A 17460-nucleotide genomic window follows, 5' to 3' on the forward strand; every position below is an offset into this window, starting at 1 on the left:
TCTCGGGCACTAGGATAGATCAAGACCCTTTTGCAGGGGTTCACTCGGTCCATAGGATAGAGAGATGGAACTCGGTTGATGGATCCTTGGGTCTTCTTAAAGAGAGATATAGGGAGATGAATTAAACAAAAAAAAGAGCAATTCATCATCAACGTTGCTGTTGGTTAATTGAAGTGAAGCCCATCTGATTGACAGTGATTGATTGAAGTGAAGCCCATCTGATCGACGGTGATTAATTGAAGTAGTTGTGTGAATGTCCCCAAGAGAAACCAGTATGAACGTGTAAAATAGAACAAAGAAACGAAAAAAAAAAATCATTTCTGTCTTTAATCATACACTTAACCCCTAAAACCATCATCACGAGTTTTTCATCAAACCGTCCATTCCATCATCAGATCCCAGATCATTTCTCCCGTTTTCGCAAAAACGACGGAGAGATTTCGATCCGAAATCAAGAAGAATGGAAGTTCTTAATTCCTGCTGTCTACTCCAGATGGAGCAAACGCCTGAGATCCTTGGTCGCGTAGTCTACGATCGCCGGCACCTCCTCCTTCTTCACCGAAAAGCTCGGCAGCGGCAGCGAGCTCGGCGACGGCGAGACCGAGAAGGCCGACCCGGCGTACACCGCCGCGGCCGCCTTCAGACCCCCGGTACCGATCTGCTTCGGGACCATCTCCGGGTCCGGCCCCATCCTCCCCGTCCCGAACACCGGCGCCGCCTCCGCCTCCGGGTTCCTGAACGCGTCCAGCGGCTCTCCTCGCTTCAGGATCGTCACGTGAGCCACCGCCGGGCGTTTTCCTTCGCCGGTCTTGGCTGGCTTGACGGAGGCCTCCCGCCGCTTCCGGGCCTCCGGCCGTGCTGAGGGCGGCTTCCTCGAGGGCTTGGGGTTAGGATTTCTTTTAGTTTTCCGGGAGGGGAGGATGGCTGGTATGTGCCGCATCTGCTGGGCCATGAGGACGTCGTGAGGCCGCAAGACCTCCATTGCCATGGCTACGAAGTAGACGAAGAAGAACGGATTCTAGTCAGCCAATTTGGATGTGTTCTCGATCGAGAAGGGAGGGTTTATATAAAGAAGAGATGTCACCGTGGGTTCTCCGTCCCATAAACCTACTCCCTGTTCCAGCTTTAATTTATGGAGAAAGACAGAGAGGTCGCTTGCCGACAATATGGCCCAGCCGCCACGGCTGGTTGACCCGGAAGAAACACGGAAGCGGTCTTCGCCGTCGAGGTCAGTCAAAAAAAAGATAAAAAAAAAAAAAGCTGAACAACTTGCAAGCTACTTGCTCTTAATTCGGATCAGCTTAGATAATTTTTCAAGTCCAATTTGATTAACAAAATACTTGGTTCGAAAATTCGTAAACTTATTAAAATATATATGATGGGGACATCAGAGCCACGCATTCGCGCCAGGAATTGACATCATTATGGTTAGAAGATGGTTTTGAGCCACCGAGTTGAGTCAGGCTCCAGATTGAGTCCATTCGAATCTGCGTCATGTTTCTTTTATTGCTTTATTAGTTACTTTTGTTTGAGTCGATTTGGTTGTTAAGTCAAGTGATTGAATCAATGGATCAATGTAAGACCTAATTATGAAGGTCCCCACTTTAGGCGTGATCAATTAGTTTAATGGTCTAATATTTAATAAGGTTTAATTTGGTATGTAATCAATTAATTAACTTAGTCAATTAAATTGAAGGGTCCAAATTTGGTTAGTTATTAATTGTTTGACTGGGTCAATTCATGGTGTAAGGCTTATATAAGCGTCACCCTGCTTATGAATTAGGTAATTTAATGATTGAATAAAAAAACTCTAGCCTCCTTTCTACTTCTTCTTCTTCCTCCTCCTTCTCTCTTCTTAGTGCGTCTCTATAACCTCTTCTTCCTCCTCCTTCCCTAATTCTTTCTCTTTTTCTCTTCTCCCTGCAGTGATTCTCTATCAATATGTATATTTAATAATATTATATTTTATTTATAAAATATTATCAATTTATTATTTTAAAATATAATATTTTGTTATATTTTGTTTTAATTATATTTTTAAATTATGACTAAAGATGGAATTCTTGCTCTGGTATGATTCAATTGATAATTGAATTGAGTTAAATTAATTTTAAATATATATTTTTTTTCGAGTTGAGTTGGTGCTCGGACAACCTATCTAGAGTCAAATTTCGAGCTCAATTTTTGTAGGTCGAGTCAAGATCAAGCCTTTAGCGGCCCAGCTTGGCACGGCATAATTGCACCTCTCAAAACATATATGGACCGTTGACTCTTGGTCGTCCCCGCTGACTCTTGACCCGTGTGAAAAAGGAGGTTAAAGAAAAGCTTGCGCACCATTTTGTAACCCAGGGCCCTATTTGCAAGGGATTGTAAGCTTTTCACGAGATAAATTTTGTAACTATCCCTTGCAACAGATGTTTTAAATCCCAATAAGATAGAGGGCATCTCAGTCTTCCCATTTTTGTGAGGAAACAAGATTGGGATGGGATAGAATTTCGAAGGAGAAAGGAAAAAAAAGAGAAAGAACCACAAGAAGAAATTGACAAAAAAAAAGAAAAGAAAAAGGCAAGGAGAAGATAGAGGAAGAAATGAAGAAGGAAAAAAATAACAGAGATGACATAGAAAGCGAGGAAGGAAGGAATAAGAAAAAGGAAGGAAAGGAAAAAAAAAAAAAGAAGAAGGAAAGCAAGGAAGGAAGAAAAACAGGTGAAAAAAAAGTTTGTGGAAGAAAGTAAGAAAAAAAAGAAAGAAGGAAATAAAGAAGAAAAAAAATGAAATAAAAAAAGAAAAATAAAGAAAGGAAAAAAAGGAATAAAGAAAAGAAATAAAAAAATAAAGAAAACTTGACCTAGACGATCGTTGGGTTTAGACTACAAGTGTCTTGTTTTGTAGAGAAATCAGAATACCCTAGTTCCACCGAATTTAAAATCTTTCTTGCAATTCTAATACCACGTTGGACAAGGTTCAACTCTAACATGATGTTAAACAAGGAACTAACGGAGGAAACTGCAGTAGGAGTCGTAACATTTTGTATAAGTATAATACCATTTTATGTGATCATATCACTCCTAATTACATCATAACTTAGTCCGAAAAATTTTAATTAGTACTCTTAGTTTGACTTTAAGGAAAAGATATGTGTTTATAATTATCATAGACTAAAGCACTAAAGCAAGCTAAAATAATATCTTCAGCTTTGAAACATTGCACAGGAGAATCCCGATATTGAAAAGAATGAAGCCCATGAAGGTATGCATTTTATGTAATCTAAAATAATTTCGATGATAAAGTTCTTCAACAAATAACAATAGTTATTTTATTAAGTCTCATTGATTCCAATTCAATCATAGAAGTGTACTAACCATTCAAATAATAAACAAATGAGAAAGATTATGAAAAGCTAAAGGTTATGAAAGGCACTGCAATTTTAATTTTAGCTAGCTAAAGAAACCTATATGAGTGCATCTGTCCAGGATTAAAGCAAAGGATAGGAATAGTCAGAAATTTGAGCATTTCATTTAAAGAGCCAAAATATTGCACAAGAATAATTCAAAGGACTTGATTCCCCTGGATTTCTAGCAGAAAGGAAACACCAAATCCTCTCTCTCTCTCTCTCTCTCTCTCACACACACACACACACACACATACATATGTATGTGTGTGTGTGTGTGTGTGATTATTTGATATCCACAAAACATGTCAGCTGGGTTATATCCTTTCAGCATCTATAATGATAGAATTCATCCAAGACTTCTCTCCAGCTTGTATATGAATTGGAGGGGCCAACTCAATCATCCACCATAAGGAAGGCACACATAAGATTTTTATCTAAATAAAAGAGAAAAAAGAAAGGGTATTTTCATGCTTTACCCTCATCGTTTCCTCATCATTAGCAACACATGGATGGTGGGTGATAGAATATAAACTCGGCACATATCATGAAACTAGGGATTTCTCCTTTTTTTTTTTTTTTTGAAATCTAATTTTCATTTCTAGATAATGAAGGGATTTTCTTGCCTAATCTAATTTATTGGGATAATAAAATTTTTAAATAATATAAGTAGATCTCGAACCTAGGTCAAAACGGCCTTTAACAACCTTGTCAATTAAACCAGTTGACACTCACTTTCAGATGCTAGACACTAACAACCAGATGCTCCTATGGATGGTGAGTTTTGGGGCTCTGCATTCTATGGTGTAGGAATTTTTTAGGCTCTGCTGTTGGGTGGCACTACAATGGCTTATGCAACAAAGACAATTATAACTCAAACTCATCCAAGATAGGATGTAATGGATATTATAAAGATAGAGTGGTTATGGAGATCAATTCGTGGCTCGAAAAAAGTGATAGTAAAAAGGGTACATGTGCAACAAAAAGATGGTTTATCTTTGCTTGAAAGGAGATTCTCTTATAGTTATTAGATGGCTTTTAGATCTACCACCTCTTGTATCTAGTCACATCCCATTCTTGAGGATTGCTAGCATTTGTAAACACATTGCTCTCTTGAGATTCTTCTATACTTAGGAAAGCCAATAGTGCATCTAATTGGAGGGCGTCTTATATGGCCAATCACATAGGATCAATGTTATGGGATATTATGACAAATCTTTCTGATCTGTTGTTAAATATTTTGTTTGCTGATTTTCATAGATATATTTATACTCGTCTGGTTTACTTTATCCAATTTACCAAAACAAGGGTTAGCACCCATGGGCTTAAGTTTACACCATTTCTTAGTTGTTCTTTATAGTGGCTGGCATATCGGTTGTTAGGTGATGTTCTCATTACAATTTTTATGATAACATGTTTATGAAATCCATTTTAACGGCCTGAGGATTTGAGATTTTTCTTTCTTTTTTCCTTTTTTCTGGTCGAAAAGGGCAGCCATTGGCTTAAGATTTATCATTTAATGGCCATCACCTAATGGGCTTATCAGATGTTATTTGATCTTTACATTATAAGTTTTATGATAACATATTTAATAAATAACAGAGGTATGAATCTGGGAATCTTATTATAATTTGTGAAAATTGACACTATCAAATATTGTTGTTCTTTGTTGTTATCACTTGTGATACTAGCTCATTAGCTAATTTGACTACCAATACTTTCTTCCCCCAAAAAAAGTATAATTAAAAGATAGCTTGAAACTTAATGATAGTCATTTCCATAAACACTTAATGATAGTTCAGAAATGGTGTTACAAACTTGCGATAATCACAATATTTGATTGCTTGATTGAGATGTCATGTTGCAATAATCAACAGTTTTTAGAGTTGCGGGAAAACTACCAAACTACTTTGCTTGCAAAACTAGATTGAGTGCTGCTAAAATTGTTCATCCGAGGGAATTCATGGATGCCTGAATCTCTTCCAAAGTCCTTCCTTTGGTTTCTGGTACTAATTTCGCAACAAACAGAACAGATGTCGCACAAATAGCAGAAAAGATTAGAAAGGTACCTGAAATCGAAACAACATATCAAACAAATGAAAATTGAAGAATTCTTAGATAAATTTCCTTTCAATAGATACAATTCTGCATTTTAATGGGATGCTCTAAAATAATTTATAATGTCTAATCCCTTGATTAGTTTGGTTCAGACAAATCATTATTGTTAGATTATCTAAACTGCTAGCAAAACTGACTGATTTTTTTTTTTTTTGAGAGGAAAAGAATTTTATACAAGTTTCCTTAAGTTGCATAAGATTAAAATAATTAACCAAATAGATCTGAAATTTGTCTGTCTGGAAATATTTGGATTGTCATTTCATTGAATTAGATAATTTGACAACATTCAGTCATCCAGATATGACCTAAACTTCTAAACATACATACTGATAAATACTATATTGCATATGTAGTTTTTGAGTAAAAAAATTACATAATGTAGTTGCTGACAGAAGACTACAGGAAGCAAACCTATGGGGATATATGTAGATCCATATAGCCATTGTTGGCTCAACCTGTTGTGGGATGGGATTCCGAACTTTAGTCCCACATCGGCTAATCAGCGGAAAGGTCTATACCTCTTCTCACCGAGGCGCCTTTTGGAGGCAAAACCGTGAGGGGTGGAAAGGATGGTTCCACCTAGGGCGCCACCAGAGGGTGGACCTCCGGGAGCGGTCGACGATCCCCGATCCCCAGAGCGGACAATACCTCGGTGAGGACGCAGTCGCTTTCCCTGCTCGGCTGGTGTGCGGACTGTTGCCGGGATGAAAACCCCGCAACAGATGGCGCTAGAAGGAGGGCTCCGGCCACGCACAGACCTTCCCGTTGGGGGGGGGGGCTGTGTTGTGGGATGGGGTTCCGAACTTTAGTCCCACATCGGCTAATCAGCGGAAATGTCTGTGCCTTAAATGGGGGGCTCAATAACCTCTTCTCACCGAGGTACCTTTTGGGGGCAAAACCGTGAGGGGTGGAAAGGGTGGTTCTACCCGGGGCGCCACCAGAGGGTGGACCCCTGGGAGCGGTCGACGATCTCCGATCCTTAGAGCGGACAATACCTCGGTGAGGACGCAGTCGCTTTCCCTGCTCGGCTGGTGTGCGGACTGTTGCCGGGGTGAAAACCCCGCAACACAACCTTAGACACTAATTTCTTGCTATGTATGTTTAATGCCTCAAAATTTGTTGTGGTTACTTAAGAGGTGTTCATCAATGCAAAAATCTATTGCAACCATATGGTCCATTCTTTGAGAAACAATGAACTAAGTTAATATGAAGCTTAATTTGACTAGTTCTCATGAAAATTACTGCTAATCCTGGATGGCAAACTAAGTGATACTGGTTGCAAAACGTACTTCTGTACTGTTTATAATACTAAATAGAAAATTTTGGATCCAGTCGGATCTTACCTGAAGAACTCCAGCTCATGAGAAAATTGAAAGCATACGAAACTACCCATGAACCAAACCAGTTCACCAGAGTCACCAAGCTTCCAGCTACTCCTTTTATGTTGATTGGGAATATCTGCAACCAATCCAATCTCAATGCAACATCCCACACACTGCCTTTATTTTTAGGATCTTTAACCAAGAAATGGATTTGCCATGTAGGAAATTGAACATCAAAAAAGAAGAAGAAGAAGAAGAAGAAGAAGAAGAAGAAGAGGAAGAAAGTAAAAATGTAAGGCCCGGCTTTAGCACGGCCCTATATAAGATCCTCACCACCATCCTGAGAGGCCATACCAAGCTCTCTGGTTCTTCCAAGAGCCGCATTTGATTATTGTGCTCACTGCCGCCACTCACCGGAGACGGGGTATGAAGCACCCCACTTTTGTTTGTGTCCCTCTCCGATTATTGTGCTCACTGCCGCCACTCTCCATGACCCTCCACGGTGGAGTTATGGCCGCCGGTGAGCGGGCTACCACCCGAAACTAAGACTAAGAACTAATCCTCTATTTTTCCGGCCTATTCCCCTTGTTTTTCTCGCCAGCAGGCTGCCACCATTGGTCGTAGACCATGACCTCAGCCTCTCCTTCCTAATCTAAGAGAGACGACGAAGCATCCCAACCCCTCCTCCCCCCCCCCCCCCCTTCTCTCTCTCTCTTTCTCTCTCTCTTCTCTGTCTTTCTCTCTTTAGCAAATCTATAAATTTCAATAGAGTCTTATTTTTCTTTTGCTATAGATCCAAATTGACCCAAGTGAAGAGCCTTGAACCAAGCGAAGAGGCTTTGAACTGCTCTAGTACTCAAGTAGCATATTAGATCCATCACCCCACCCTTATTGAGTATTCCTAAAATTCACAATTGATGATCTCTAGCCTCGATCGAGTTCTTACTTCATAATGGCTTAAACTTGACCCACTCGAAGTTGTCAAATGTTGTTATCCAACCAACCATCCTCTTTTTCTCGCTCTTGAAATGTTAATATTGTCAAAGTTATTTAATAGAAATTAATTACACTTTATGTGGCTTTAAATAGGTTCAAGTGATTTACTTAGTTGAATTTTGAAAGCACAAAGTGAAAATAGGTAACTAATCCTAACACTTCTTACTAGTTATCGAATTACTGGTTATTTTTAATGTCGGATCATGTTTCTAAGTCAGGCCTTATTTTTAGGCCGAAGTTTTTTGCTCTTATGTCAAACACCATCTTCATCTTTTATAAAATTTGAAGATTAAAGATAACCAGTAATTCAATAGCTAGTAAGGAACATCAAAGTTACCTCTTTTTATTTTGAATCTTCAAAATTTAACTAAGCGAATCACCCAATTATATGCAAAGTCATACAAAGCACAATTAATTCTAATTCAATAACTTTGATAAAATTAAAGTTTCAAAAGCTAGAAAAAAAAGATAGTCGGTTAGATGATGACATTTGACGACTCCGAGTGGATCAGGTCTAAGTGATTCGATCAATGAATCCTAAAGTAAGAACTCGATCAAGACCAAGACTGATTGACAGAGATCATCAATAGTGAGTCTCAAAAAATAATAAACAAGAATTAAGGTGATGGTTTCACATGCCGCCCAAGCACCAGAACGGTTCAGGGGCTCTTCATTAGGGTCAACTTGGATCAATAGAAAAAGGAAGATGGGATCCTCTATTGAGGTCCATAGATTTGCTAGAGCGCGAAAGAGAGAAGAAAGATGAAGAAGAAAGAGAAGAAAAGAGAAATAAGAGAGCAAGCTAGGGGGATACTTTGCCATCTCTTTTAGATATGATAGCCCGAGGCGGAGAACAGTTGGTGGCATCAACCAGCCCGTAAGAAAAAAATAAGGGATTAGTTCTGAGTCTTACATTACCATTAACAAGTGGAGGCTAGGTTTTGTGGCCCCCATCGGCGATCAAAGAGTTTCCTCGGATTAATATAGGGATTCTGCCCGTTTTCTTTGGAAACAGACCTTCAGGCCTTGCTTGGCTACAAGGCCAGGCTAAAGCCAAGCCTTACAAAAACAAAAAAGACAAGAAAAAGATAAAATCACCATGATCTTACCTCAGACATTATAATCCAAGGAATGGCTCCCATTCCTATTGAAAAAGACCCCAAAAAGCCCTGTTTCATGATGGAAAATGTGTAAGCAGAATTTGACGAAATAAAAAGGAATAAAAGATTTAACCAAAGATATTGTCAGAAACTATAATAACATAGATTCCCTATCTAATTTGTGACAGCATCTTCTTGTTGAATATGCCTCGACATTTTCTTTTTCTTTTGAAAACATGTTTCGGCTGTTGGTAGACACACAAACTTCCCATGGAATAACAATTGAATATAAACTTAAACTTTAGCTACTTTCAACACCATGATAGTTGCAGAGTCTAGTAGTGAAAAAAGAAAAGAAAAAAAAAAAACTTTTCGGCAAAATGGCTTTGCTTACCAATATCCCAGCAAGAGCTAGCAAAGGGACCCAATCCATGCAAATTCCTCGGTCCTGCATCCAGAATCACTTAAGCTGTTATTTTCAAAAGCCAAACTGACCACAGAAACTGTAGAACCATAAGCATGGAAGTTACCTTCAAGTGGAATGACACTGCAGTTGTAAATGCACTTAAACATGTTCCTGATGCAGAAACCTGAAATAAAGATGAAGTTTATTGTGTTAAACATCTTGTATGACAATAGTTTTCCAAGGGAAAATGCTATGACTGATCTATCTACCATCAGGAGAGGCCTTCTTCCACTCTTATCCATCAACAAAGCACCCATTATTGTAATAGGAACCTGTTAAAACAGACCAGTCTTATAATACATTGTTTGATAGAGTGATCAATAAAGACATGAATTCAGAAGGGTAGGAACCTGAATGCATCCCAGCAAAATGGTTCCAAGATTTCCTGAAGCAAATCCTGTGGTTGAAAAATAACACTTGGCAGATTACTTACATAAGCTAAGCTTGAAACTGAACACTTAGAAAGTGGCTTTCATAGGTAAATCATGAAAAGTGCATCCAGAAGTGTTATTTTACCTGCAGATACAAATATTTCACTGGCATAGAATGTAATTCCATTGACCCCTCCAAATTGTTGAAACACCATTAGGCCAGCACCAACCTGCAAGACCCCATCAAGATCTCCAACATAAGAAGAGAGTGATAGGATCATGAAGTCTTTAAGTTCGCGGAGTTTTGGAAGGTTGCTTACGATGACCGAACGGAGATATGTCTTCTGGAATAGCTCTGAAATCCTAGTCTCAGGGAGGCTCCGGAGAGTTTCTACATATTCCTGTGAAGAAATTTTTGCTTTCCAAAATCACCTTATGATGACTTAAAAAGCTGTGGAGTATTAAAAGTTACAAATGTTAAAAGGATTCAAGTGTGAACTTGAATGTCTGCTGCTTCCTGAGAGATATCAGCATCCTTTCCACGCAGTCTTCGCAATGCAACTTCAGATTCCCTATCCCGTCCCACCTTCGCCTGAGATAATTAAAGCACCAAAAAATCTGAGACTTGTTCTTCTTGTAAGCTTTACATGTTTGATAAATTTATACAATCTCACCAGCCATCTAGGAGACTCTGGGATGAAATAGAGACCCACAAGTATAACAAAGCATGGAAAAAGCCCTACATGAAAATCTAAACTGATTAGCTATTTGTGACAACAATAGTAACAAATAGGATAAATTTTTGACTTTCATCATAATCTTTTCTCATCGGTATTCTAAGCATCGATAAAATGATGGAAGCATTCTGGACTTACCAACTAGAACCAGCATGCGCCATGTGACCAGCGTTCCAATTAAGTAACACGACGATAATCCCGCACAGATTAATAGCTGCAGTTAAAGCATGTAAACATAAGTGGTTTTTGCTATCGCATTCTTGGCCCCTTAAATTTAACTTTTTTGTTTGCTAGCTACAAAATTCTCCTACCTGGTTTACGGTTGTGAGCCCTCCTCTAAGCTGTTTTGGTGCAATCTCTGCTATGAAAACTGGCACCTGCTCCCAAGTAATTTGACAATTATTATTAGTATGTTTCTTGATTCTACTCAACTTTAGTAAATACCACTTTGCTTCAAACCAGATAGAACTAAACAGCATAGAAGCTTTATATTATACTACAAGTGAGAATCTTATATGCATAATTTTATATATATTTATATATAGGTAAATTATCATGGACTCGAGTGCAAAGTGTGGGTTCTTTCGAGCGTCGAATACTGGAATCCTTCCAATCTTTAAGCATTTTGATTTGCAGAAGCTAAGGTTGCGGTAACACAATGAAGGTATAAAATGCTTGCAAAGCCCTGAGAGGACCATACTTTTGTTTCTATGACTTACAAATTATGGGTGCAGTTGAAAGAAGCATACCACATAGGAAAAAACTCCAGTCCCATATCCTGTAAGAATTCTCCCAAGGTCGAGAGAAAATGCACCCTAGGCATGGTAGAATGTGAGAATAAGTTTTAAATTTGTCTCAGAATTGAAGAATCTAGAGCACCAAAACTAACAAAGTTGAGAAACAAACTTCAGCAAGGTAAATTCCAAGCCATCCTATAATGCAGACGATGGCTGACGTTCTCATAGCCTGCTTCCATCAAAATGAGCCAATTTACAAACAAATCAAAAAGTGATGCTTGGGGAAGATTAGTGATTCATTTCTTACTCCTTTACGGCCAGAAAAATCGGAGATACGCCCACTTGTAATTGCCCCAATCATTGCACCAATAGTCACTATGGAGCCAAAAACTGAATACTGCAAAGTTGGCATCAAAAATTACACTCAATATTTTACCAACTGCATGCATATTGAGCTTCTTGAACACAAGCTTTCAATATTAATATATGGAGGCTCATCTGTTAAAAATAAAACCCCAATGTAACCTAATGTAAAACTGTGTTAAAACTTGAACATTCTTTTTACACTGTCAAAAAGGTTATTGGTGTGGAGTTGACTTCTATAGGAATCATATATAGTATATGGCCTTGAATTTTTTTATGCATTGTCTATTGGAGGGATATTGGCAATGCCACTTTATAGGTCGTCCCAGCTCCGAACCCAGATGATGGGAGTCCCACCATGTTTCACTATGAGAAAGGAGAGAGATGAGAGAGAGAAAATTTATGGCATGATGTTTTCTTTTTTGTTACTTTGAGGAGCTAAGGTTCATGCTAGAATTGATCTTTAAATTAAAACAAGATGGATTCAAAGGCATTGCATTGTAAATTTCAACAAACATGATAATTTGATTGAAGGCATGCATCTATTACTAAGATCAAGCAGACAAAAAAAAAAAAGAATAGGCACCACAAAAGGCGGTCGTGCTTCCAACATGCAAATGCCTCAAATCAAGTGGACAAAAAATATCTGCATACGCAATGTAGATGTGACCTACGATTGATTTAGTACATAAGCAAATGAATCAAAACAGAGAAAAGAGGTTGATTAGTTATGTTAGTGTTTTAATTAAAAAAAAATTACTCCTAAATTTTAGTTTAAATGCTTTAAAATATCTTTTTGTTAGATGTTTCTTTAAGAAGAGTTATGACTTTTCGAAAAAGAACGTTGGTTTCCGAAAACATATGATATTTCCGAAATATTACATATCTTCAGAACCATTACATTTTTTCGGTCTTTCAAATAGATAATTCGATCTCTTTCCCTCACTGGTACTCTGTCTCCTGAGAATTTTTTTTACAGATAGAGAATTTTTTTTTCACCCTTCAACCTTTTGTTTTCTATCTTTTTTTTCAAAAAAAAATTTGGGCATCCAAAGGAGTTGGTAGGGTCAAGCCTCTCCAGCTATCGTGCTCGTTAGAGGAGGATCGAGTTGAGCCGGATTGTTATATCTTTGGGACAAGATCACCACAGACCTATACGTAGGAGATGAATCACGTTCTTAGGACAGTGTATATCGCACGTCTCGATCGATGCAAGCTCTTTTCAATCTTCTGATTTTATTCTAATAGATTATTTTTTTATAATACTTTTATAAAATAAAGATATGACAGTTTTAGGGAAAATATTTCCAACAAGTTAATAAGTGTTAGCTTCTGATGTTACATGTCTATATATATCATTCTAAGGGGGTGGGAAGGTGCAGGTCTAGAGAGAAGGCAAGATTAATGCTACGAAGCCATCAGTTTGAAAATATGCTAGGGCAAATCCATAGGCCTCGAGGGTTTATGATGGACAATGGACCACAAGAAAATTCACAAGCAGGCAAAAATATCAGAGAGAACCAAATCACATTAAGGCAGGCATTGAGTATTTCGAGTCAAGCTTAGTTAAAAGCTCAAAACGGTAGAAGAAATTCCCACAAAGACCAAGCAGCAATGAAAGCAACATGACGTAGCCTAGGATTCAAGCAATGCAGTTGCATTCCTTGTCTTCATTGAAAGCTAACGAATTGTTGGTGTCAGCAACTCCACATGTGATTCACAACATGAATGGAAGGCAATAGATGAACCACAAGTTACACAATCCACAAGGACCACAACCACCAAAATCTCTATCTCAATTTTGTCCAAGTATCATGATCCCACCACCTTTCTTCAGTGCCCTCTGGCTCTAAGACTGGTTGTTATTAGTGTTCGGACTTTGCAGGAATCGATAAAATGATGTTTTTAATTTGCAGCTAGAGAGTAACACATAGTGTTGTATCAATTTGTGGAAGGACAAGTTCTGGAAGGATTCTTTTTCTGTTGGTACATTTGAAATATTATGGATTTCTTGATGATATCTGCCATCAGATAAAAATTCCAATTTGGGCTAGAACTAATCAGATAATAAATATAGGTGTTGAAATAGGTCAATCGGAATGGCTACTAATGAACCATGTCAAATATTGATGTTTCTCAATTATCATTTCATAGATAGAGAAGTGTCTTGCTCGGAAATTATCGAGTAATTGGAGCTGAAAAGAAGATCAAAAATTTTGTGAACAATGCAGTGTGAAATTTGTTGAATTTAGGATACAAAGATATCAAATAAGATATTATATCAAACTCATATACTAAATAAAACCAAACAATTCTTTTTAGAAATATATACATAAATAGCCTCAATGGTGGCAACCTCGTTTCTCCTACCCAATTACAAGTTTCTCAATAGAAAAGCAATCATACAATCACCCAATACTAGAATAGATCAACTCCAACAAATTTTTCGAGAAGAAAAAAAGGTATATATAAATGTGCATTTGCCAAAAAGTATGTTAATTTATACTAATTGGGGATCAGAATATGTTGCATTAGTTATTCTATCACAACATTAAATAAGTTAAAGAGCATTAAAGAGAAAATAAGGTGTACAAACCTCAGATAGAGTGAGGCTCAGATCTCTGCTTATCTCAGACTGAGTTGGTGAGGAATAACCAATCTGCAAGGAATTATGGCTAGTTGAGCCAAGTAATAATTGAAAAGCAAGTGTCGAAAAAATGTAATCCATAAGAGCCAGTCTAGTTTCCCTCCTCTTAAATCTTAACTTGTCGGTGCTAGAGGTGAGTGCCCAAATAGGTTGTCTTGGCCTCCCTTTCTCATTCCTTAAGTAGTTCAATTAGAGGGTCAAGATCAAGGAATTCTGAATTGATTTCTTCTAAGAAAGCATCCCTTGGGACATAAATGTGAACTTGTTAATAAGGATGAAGTTGGTGATCTGATTAGAATCCATGTCTGTTTCCTAAATCTGGCCTCTTCCATAGGGTATGAAATGATATGGACTATAGGTGCAAACCCTAGAATTGGTGTCACATGAGTTAAGCCCAGCCAATCAATTGTCATTTTAGTAATGTTTTTTCCAGATGCAATATACATGTTTAGTTCAACAGCTAAAAAATGTGGTGCCTTTAATTCTCTTTTGTTATATTAGGACTCTAATAAAGGCACATGATCATACCTCCTTTAAAAAAGTTTAAAAAGAATCATATATATAAAGGAGTATGACTAGCTAGACTATGGAGAAGGTAATCACAAAATGCTTATGACATTTAAATAGAAAAATATTTTTATTATTATATTCGAGCTAGTATAATACATTCTTTAGTTATATATTTATATTGTTTATAAAAAAATATTTTTTTTCAAATACATGTAATGTAGCACATGCAAAGTCCACATAAGAGCAAGCCAGAACAAAAGGGAAAATTAGTATATGCAAAGTAAGATCCAAGTTATACAAATCCTCTCATGCTGCATGACAAAAAGAAATTACTTTTCATGGAGAAGAATATAGGAGCCATTTTCTCTTACAAAAAACAAAAAGAAAATTAAATCCTGTAGAATTACTCCTAAGAGAAATGATGAAAAGTATCAATTGTTTATCCATGATTTAAGATATATAATTCTAATCAAAGCTGTTCTACTATTTACAATTTTTAATTTACCTCCTCTTGATTGATCATAACTAAGACAACTCAAGGTGTCAAAATTCTTGTTCATGCCTCAAGTAAGAGGACTCATAATTTGCTAAATAATTAATATAATAACAAAGAGAGAGGATGAGTGAAATGATAAAATAATTTAATTAATAGTGATTTTGATACGATATAAATGGACATAAAAGAATTAATCATGAAAAGAGGGGGAGAATATATCATCACTGTGGCTCCAAGCATGACCAATTTTGTCATTCGAACCTCAAATAGAAAAAAAAGGAATAAATCAACTCCTTTATTTGTTGGCAAGACTTGAGCTATTTTCTTGGAAGTAGAATGCTATCCACTGTCAAACTTTGTGAGTAACTTGAACTTTATATATGAGAAGGTTAAGCTCCCTACTCTATGAGTCCTTCGATCTTTATGTACAAGCAAGTTGAACCTCGAAACCTCAACATCAATGAAGAAGTAGGTTGAACTTTTACATTGGGTCACTTGTGGTCTATATAAGAGCATATCAAACCTCTGCTACACAGGATTGTAAAATAGAAGGCAACCAGCACTTGATAGAAGTTTTATATTGTTGAAATGTGTGAGAGAGAATAAATGGATCTTTCTTCTCTCTTTTACCATGCAAACTAAAATTATTTCTAGCAAAAACTTCTTTTAGGAGGTAGTTTGTTTTGCTGGTAAATTAACTAGTGTTTACCCATAAGTTATTAATTTTAATGGCAAACTGCCCATATGCGGCCTATATGTTGTTTAAGTAATAAATGGCTAAACACGAGCCTTCTTAAGTATCGCAATATAAATTATTAATTAAATCTTAATCAATCTAAGATTTTTGACTGTTTACTATAGTTGAATGGCCAATTAGTTGTTGGTTGTGAACATCTACCATGTCCTTTATTTTTCTAGACAAGAGGCTCATTCAGCAATTATATCCTCTCAAATTGTCCCTTCCAAGTTTATAGCCTTTACTAAGAAGTTTGATACCACATTTAACACCGTAATGCCTGCGTTGGAAATGCAGAATTCCGAGGCAACTTTTGACCATCCCTCGTGGATTTCAGAACGCATGCGTTGCAAAAATTGTTCACTCTTGAACGTATCTATAACGTCACCAAATATGATCAACTTGGATATTAGTTCTTAAGATAATCTTTTTTGAGCAGAAAACTTGTTGCTAAGATAATTACAACATTAGCCCACCATTAGAAACAGTCAGATGAAAGGCCATAATTCATGGGGAACATGAGTATATATATTTCCATCTGTGATAGGAAAATCCTTTTTCCTAACTTCTATAAGCATATGGAATCTAAGCGGAGTCAAAGAAGCATAAGCAAACTACAAACTCAGAAAGGTTAGCCAAGAAGGTTCCATGGCGCAGATTGAAGGCCATCTACATGAGTTGGAAACTTGGAATAGGAAGGGGAAAAAAAAGAAGCAAATAAATTTTTTCAAACCCTTCGGGCAAGGAGGTGAAAAGAATAAAAAACTTAAGCCAAGGATTAAAAACTTACACAAACACCAAACTCGAACGATCCGCAGACTGATACCGCGGTGCTGAGCAAGACCATGCATAAGGATTCTTTGCATGAGTGAGTCTCTTTTGGATGCATGAGAGGCTCTTTAACACCATTTTGCTCTCTGTCAACCACACCTTCCACATCTTTGCTATCAGCCATGACTGCGTATTTACTCACTTCTCTCTCTCTCTCTCTCTCTCTCTCTCTCTCTCTCTGTATCTGGCTTTAAATGCAGAAAGATAAGCAAGGAGGGTCTCTATGTATCTCTCTCTCTCTCTCTCTCGCTATGTATCTGGCTTTAAATGCAGAAAGATAAGCAAGGAGGGAAGAAGGCAAGGATGAAGGAAGAAACAAATGGAATGGTAAGTTTTGAAAGGGAAGAGAGAATGATGGCACCTGACATAGCCATGACAAAACTATGACCTCCCAAGTGTCTCCCTATTTGTAAGGGAGCCCAGGAGACTTGGGCTTGATCCTATAATGGGAGGGGTAAGTTAAAGGATGGGAACCAAACTGTCAACTCAGAACCTCGGACAACATACGGTAAGTGCATGAGCGGCGCAGGGCTGTATTTCAAAATTTGAGGCCAAGAACTCGAAAGGAATTAATTTGTGAATCATATGCATTTTATACCAATGAAGTATGCCACATAGGCACCTTTATCCCGTTGGGGA

The 17460-nt window shown here is 37.5% G+C and overlaps 2 protein-coding genes across 2 annotated transcripts; both read right to left on the reverse strand.

Moving 5' to 3' along the window:
• Window positions 1–202: 202 nt before the first annotated feature.
• Window positions 203–1102, reverse strand: LOC149751380 (uncharacterized). The gene has a single exon (XM_089927211.1). The coding sequence runs from the start codon at window positions 986–988 to the stop codon at window positions 485–487; it is 504 nt and encodes a 167-aa protein (XP_089783337.1). The 5' UTR covers window positions 989–1102; the 3' UTR covers window positions 203–484.
• Window positions 1103–5109: 4007 nt separating this feature from the next.
• Window positions 5110–17198, reverse strand: LOC103720950 (sugar transporter ERD6-like 7). Its single transcript, XM_088710874.2, has 18 exons — window positions 16781–17198; window positions 14198–14260; window positions 11546–11635; window positions 11408–11467; window positions 11251–11316; window positions 10813–10878; window positions 10640–10715; window positions 10439–10503; window positions 10264–10356; window positions 10085–10165; window positions 9910–9994; window positions 9744–9790; window positions 9603–9665; window positions 9458–9517; window positions 9322–9375; window positions 8937–8996; window positions 6853–6967; window positions 5110–5460 (listed from the first exon to the last, which is right to left on the reverse strand). Exons 1-18 carry the CDS (start codon window positions 16943–16945, stop codon window positions 5339–5341), a joined length of 1431 nt encoding a protein of 476 aa, XP_088567000.2. The 5' UTR covers window positions 16946–17198; the 3' UTR covers window positions 5110–5338.
• Between the last annotated feature and the right edge of the window lie 262 nt (window positions 17199–17460).

This window comes from Phoenix dactylifera, chromosome 14 (assembly GCF_051530095.1).
Source record: "Phoenix dactylifera cultivar Ajwa chromosome 14, Ajwa_hap1_PhDact_Kaust_v1.1, whole genome shotgun sequence".
Classification (NCBI taxonomy): Eukaryota; Viridiplantae; Streptophyta; class Magnoliopsida; order Arecales; family Arecaceae; genus Phoenix; species Phoenix dactylifera.

Bases quoted from the DNA above. Each gene is read 5' to 3' on its own strand.
- LOC103720950 (XM_088710874.2), bottom strand. From the start codon at position 16,945: ATGGCTGATAGCAAAGATGTGGAAGGTGTGGTTGACAGAGAGCAAAAT. The intron at 14,261-16,780 runs GTAAGTTTTTAA...AATTCCTTGCAG, and splicing joins CGTTCGAGTTTGGTGTTTGT to ATTGGTTATTCCTCACCAAC. The intron at 9,666-9,743 runs GTTCCTACCCTT...CTGTTTTAACAG, and splicing joins TTTTGCTGGGATGCATTCAG to GTTCCTATTACAATAATGGG.
- LOC149751380 (XM_089927211.1), bottom strand. From the start codon at position 988: ATGGCAATGGAGGTCTTGCGGCCTCACGACGTCCTCATGGCCCAGCAG.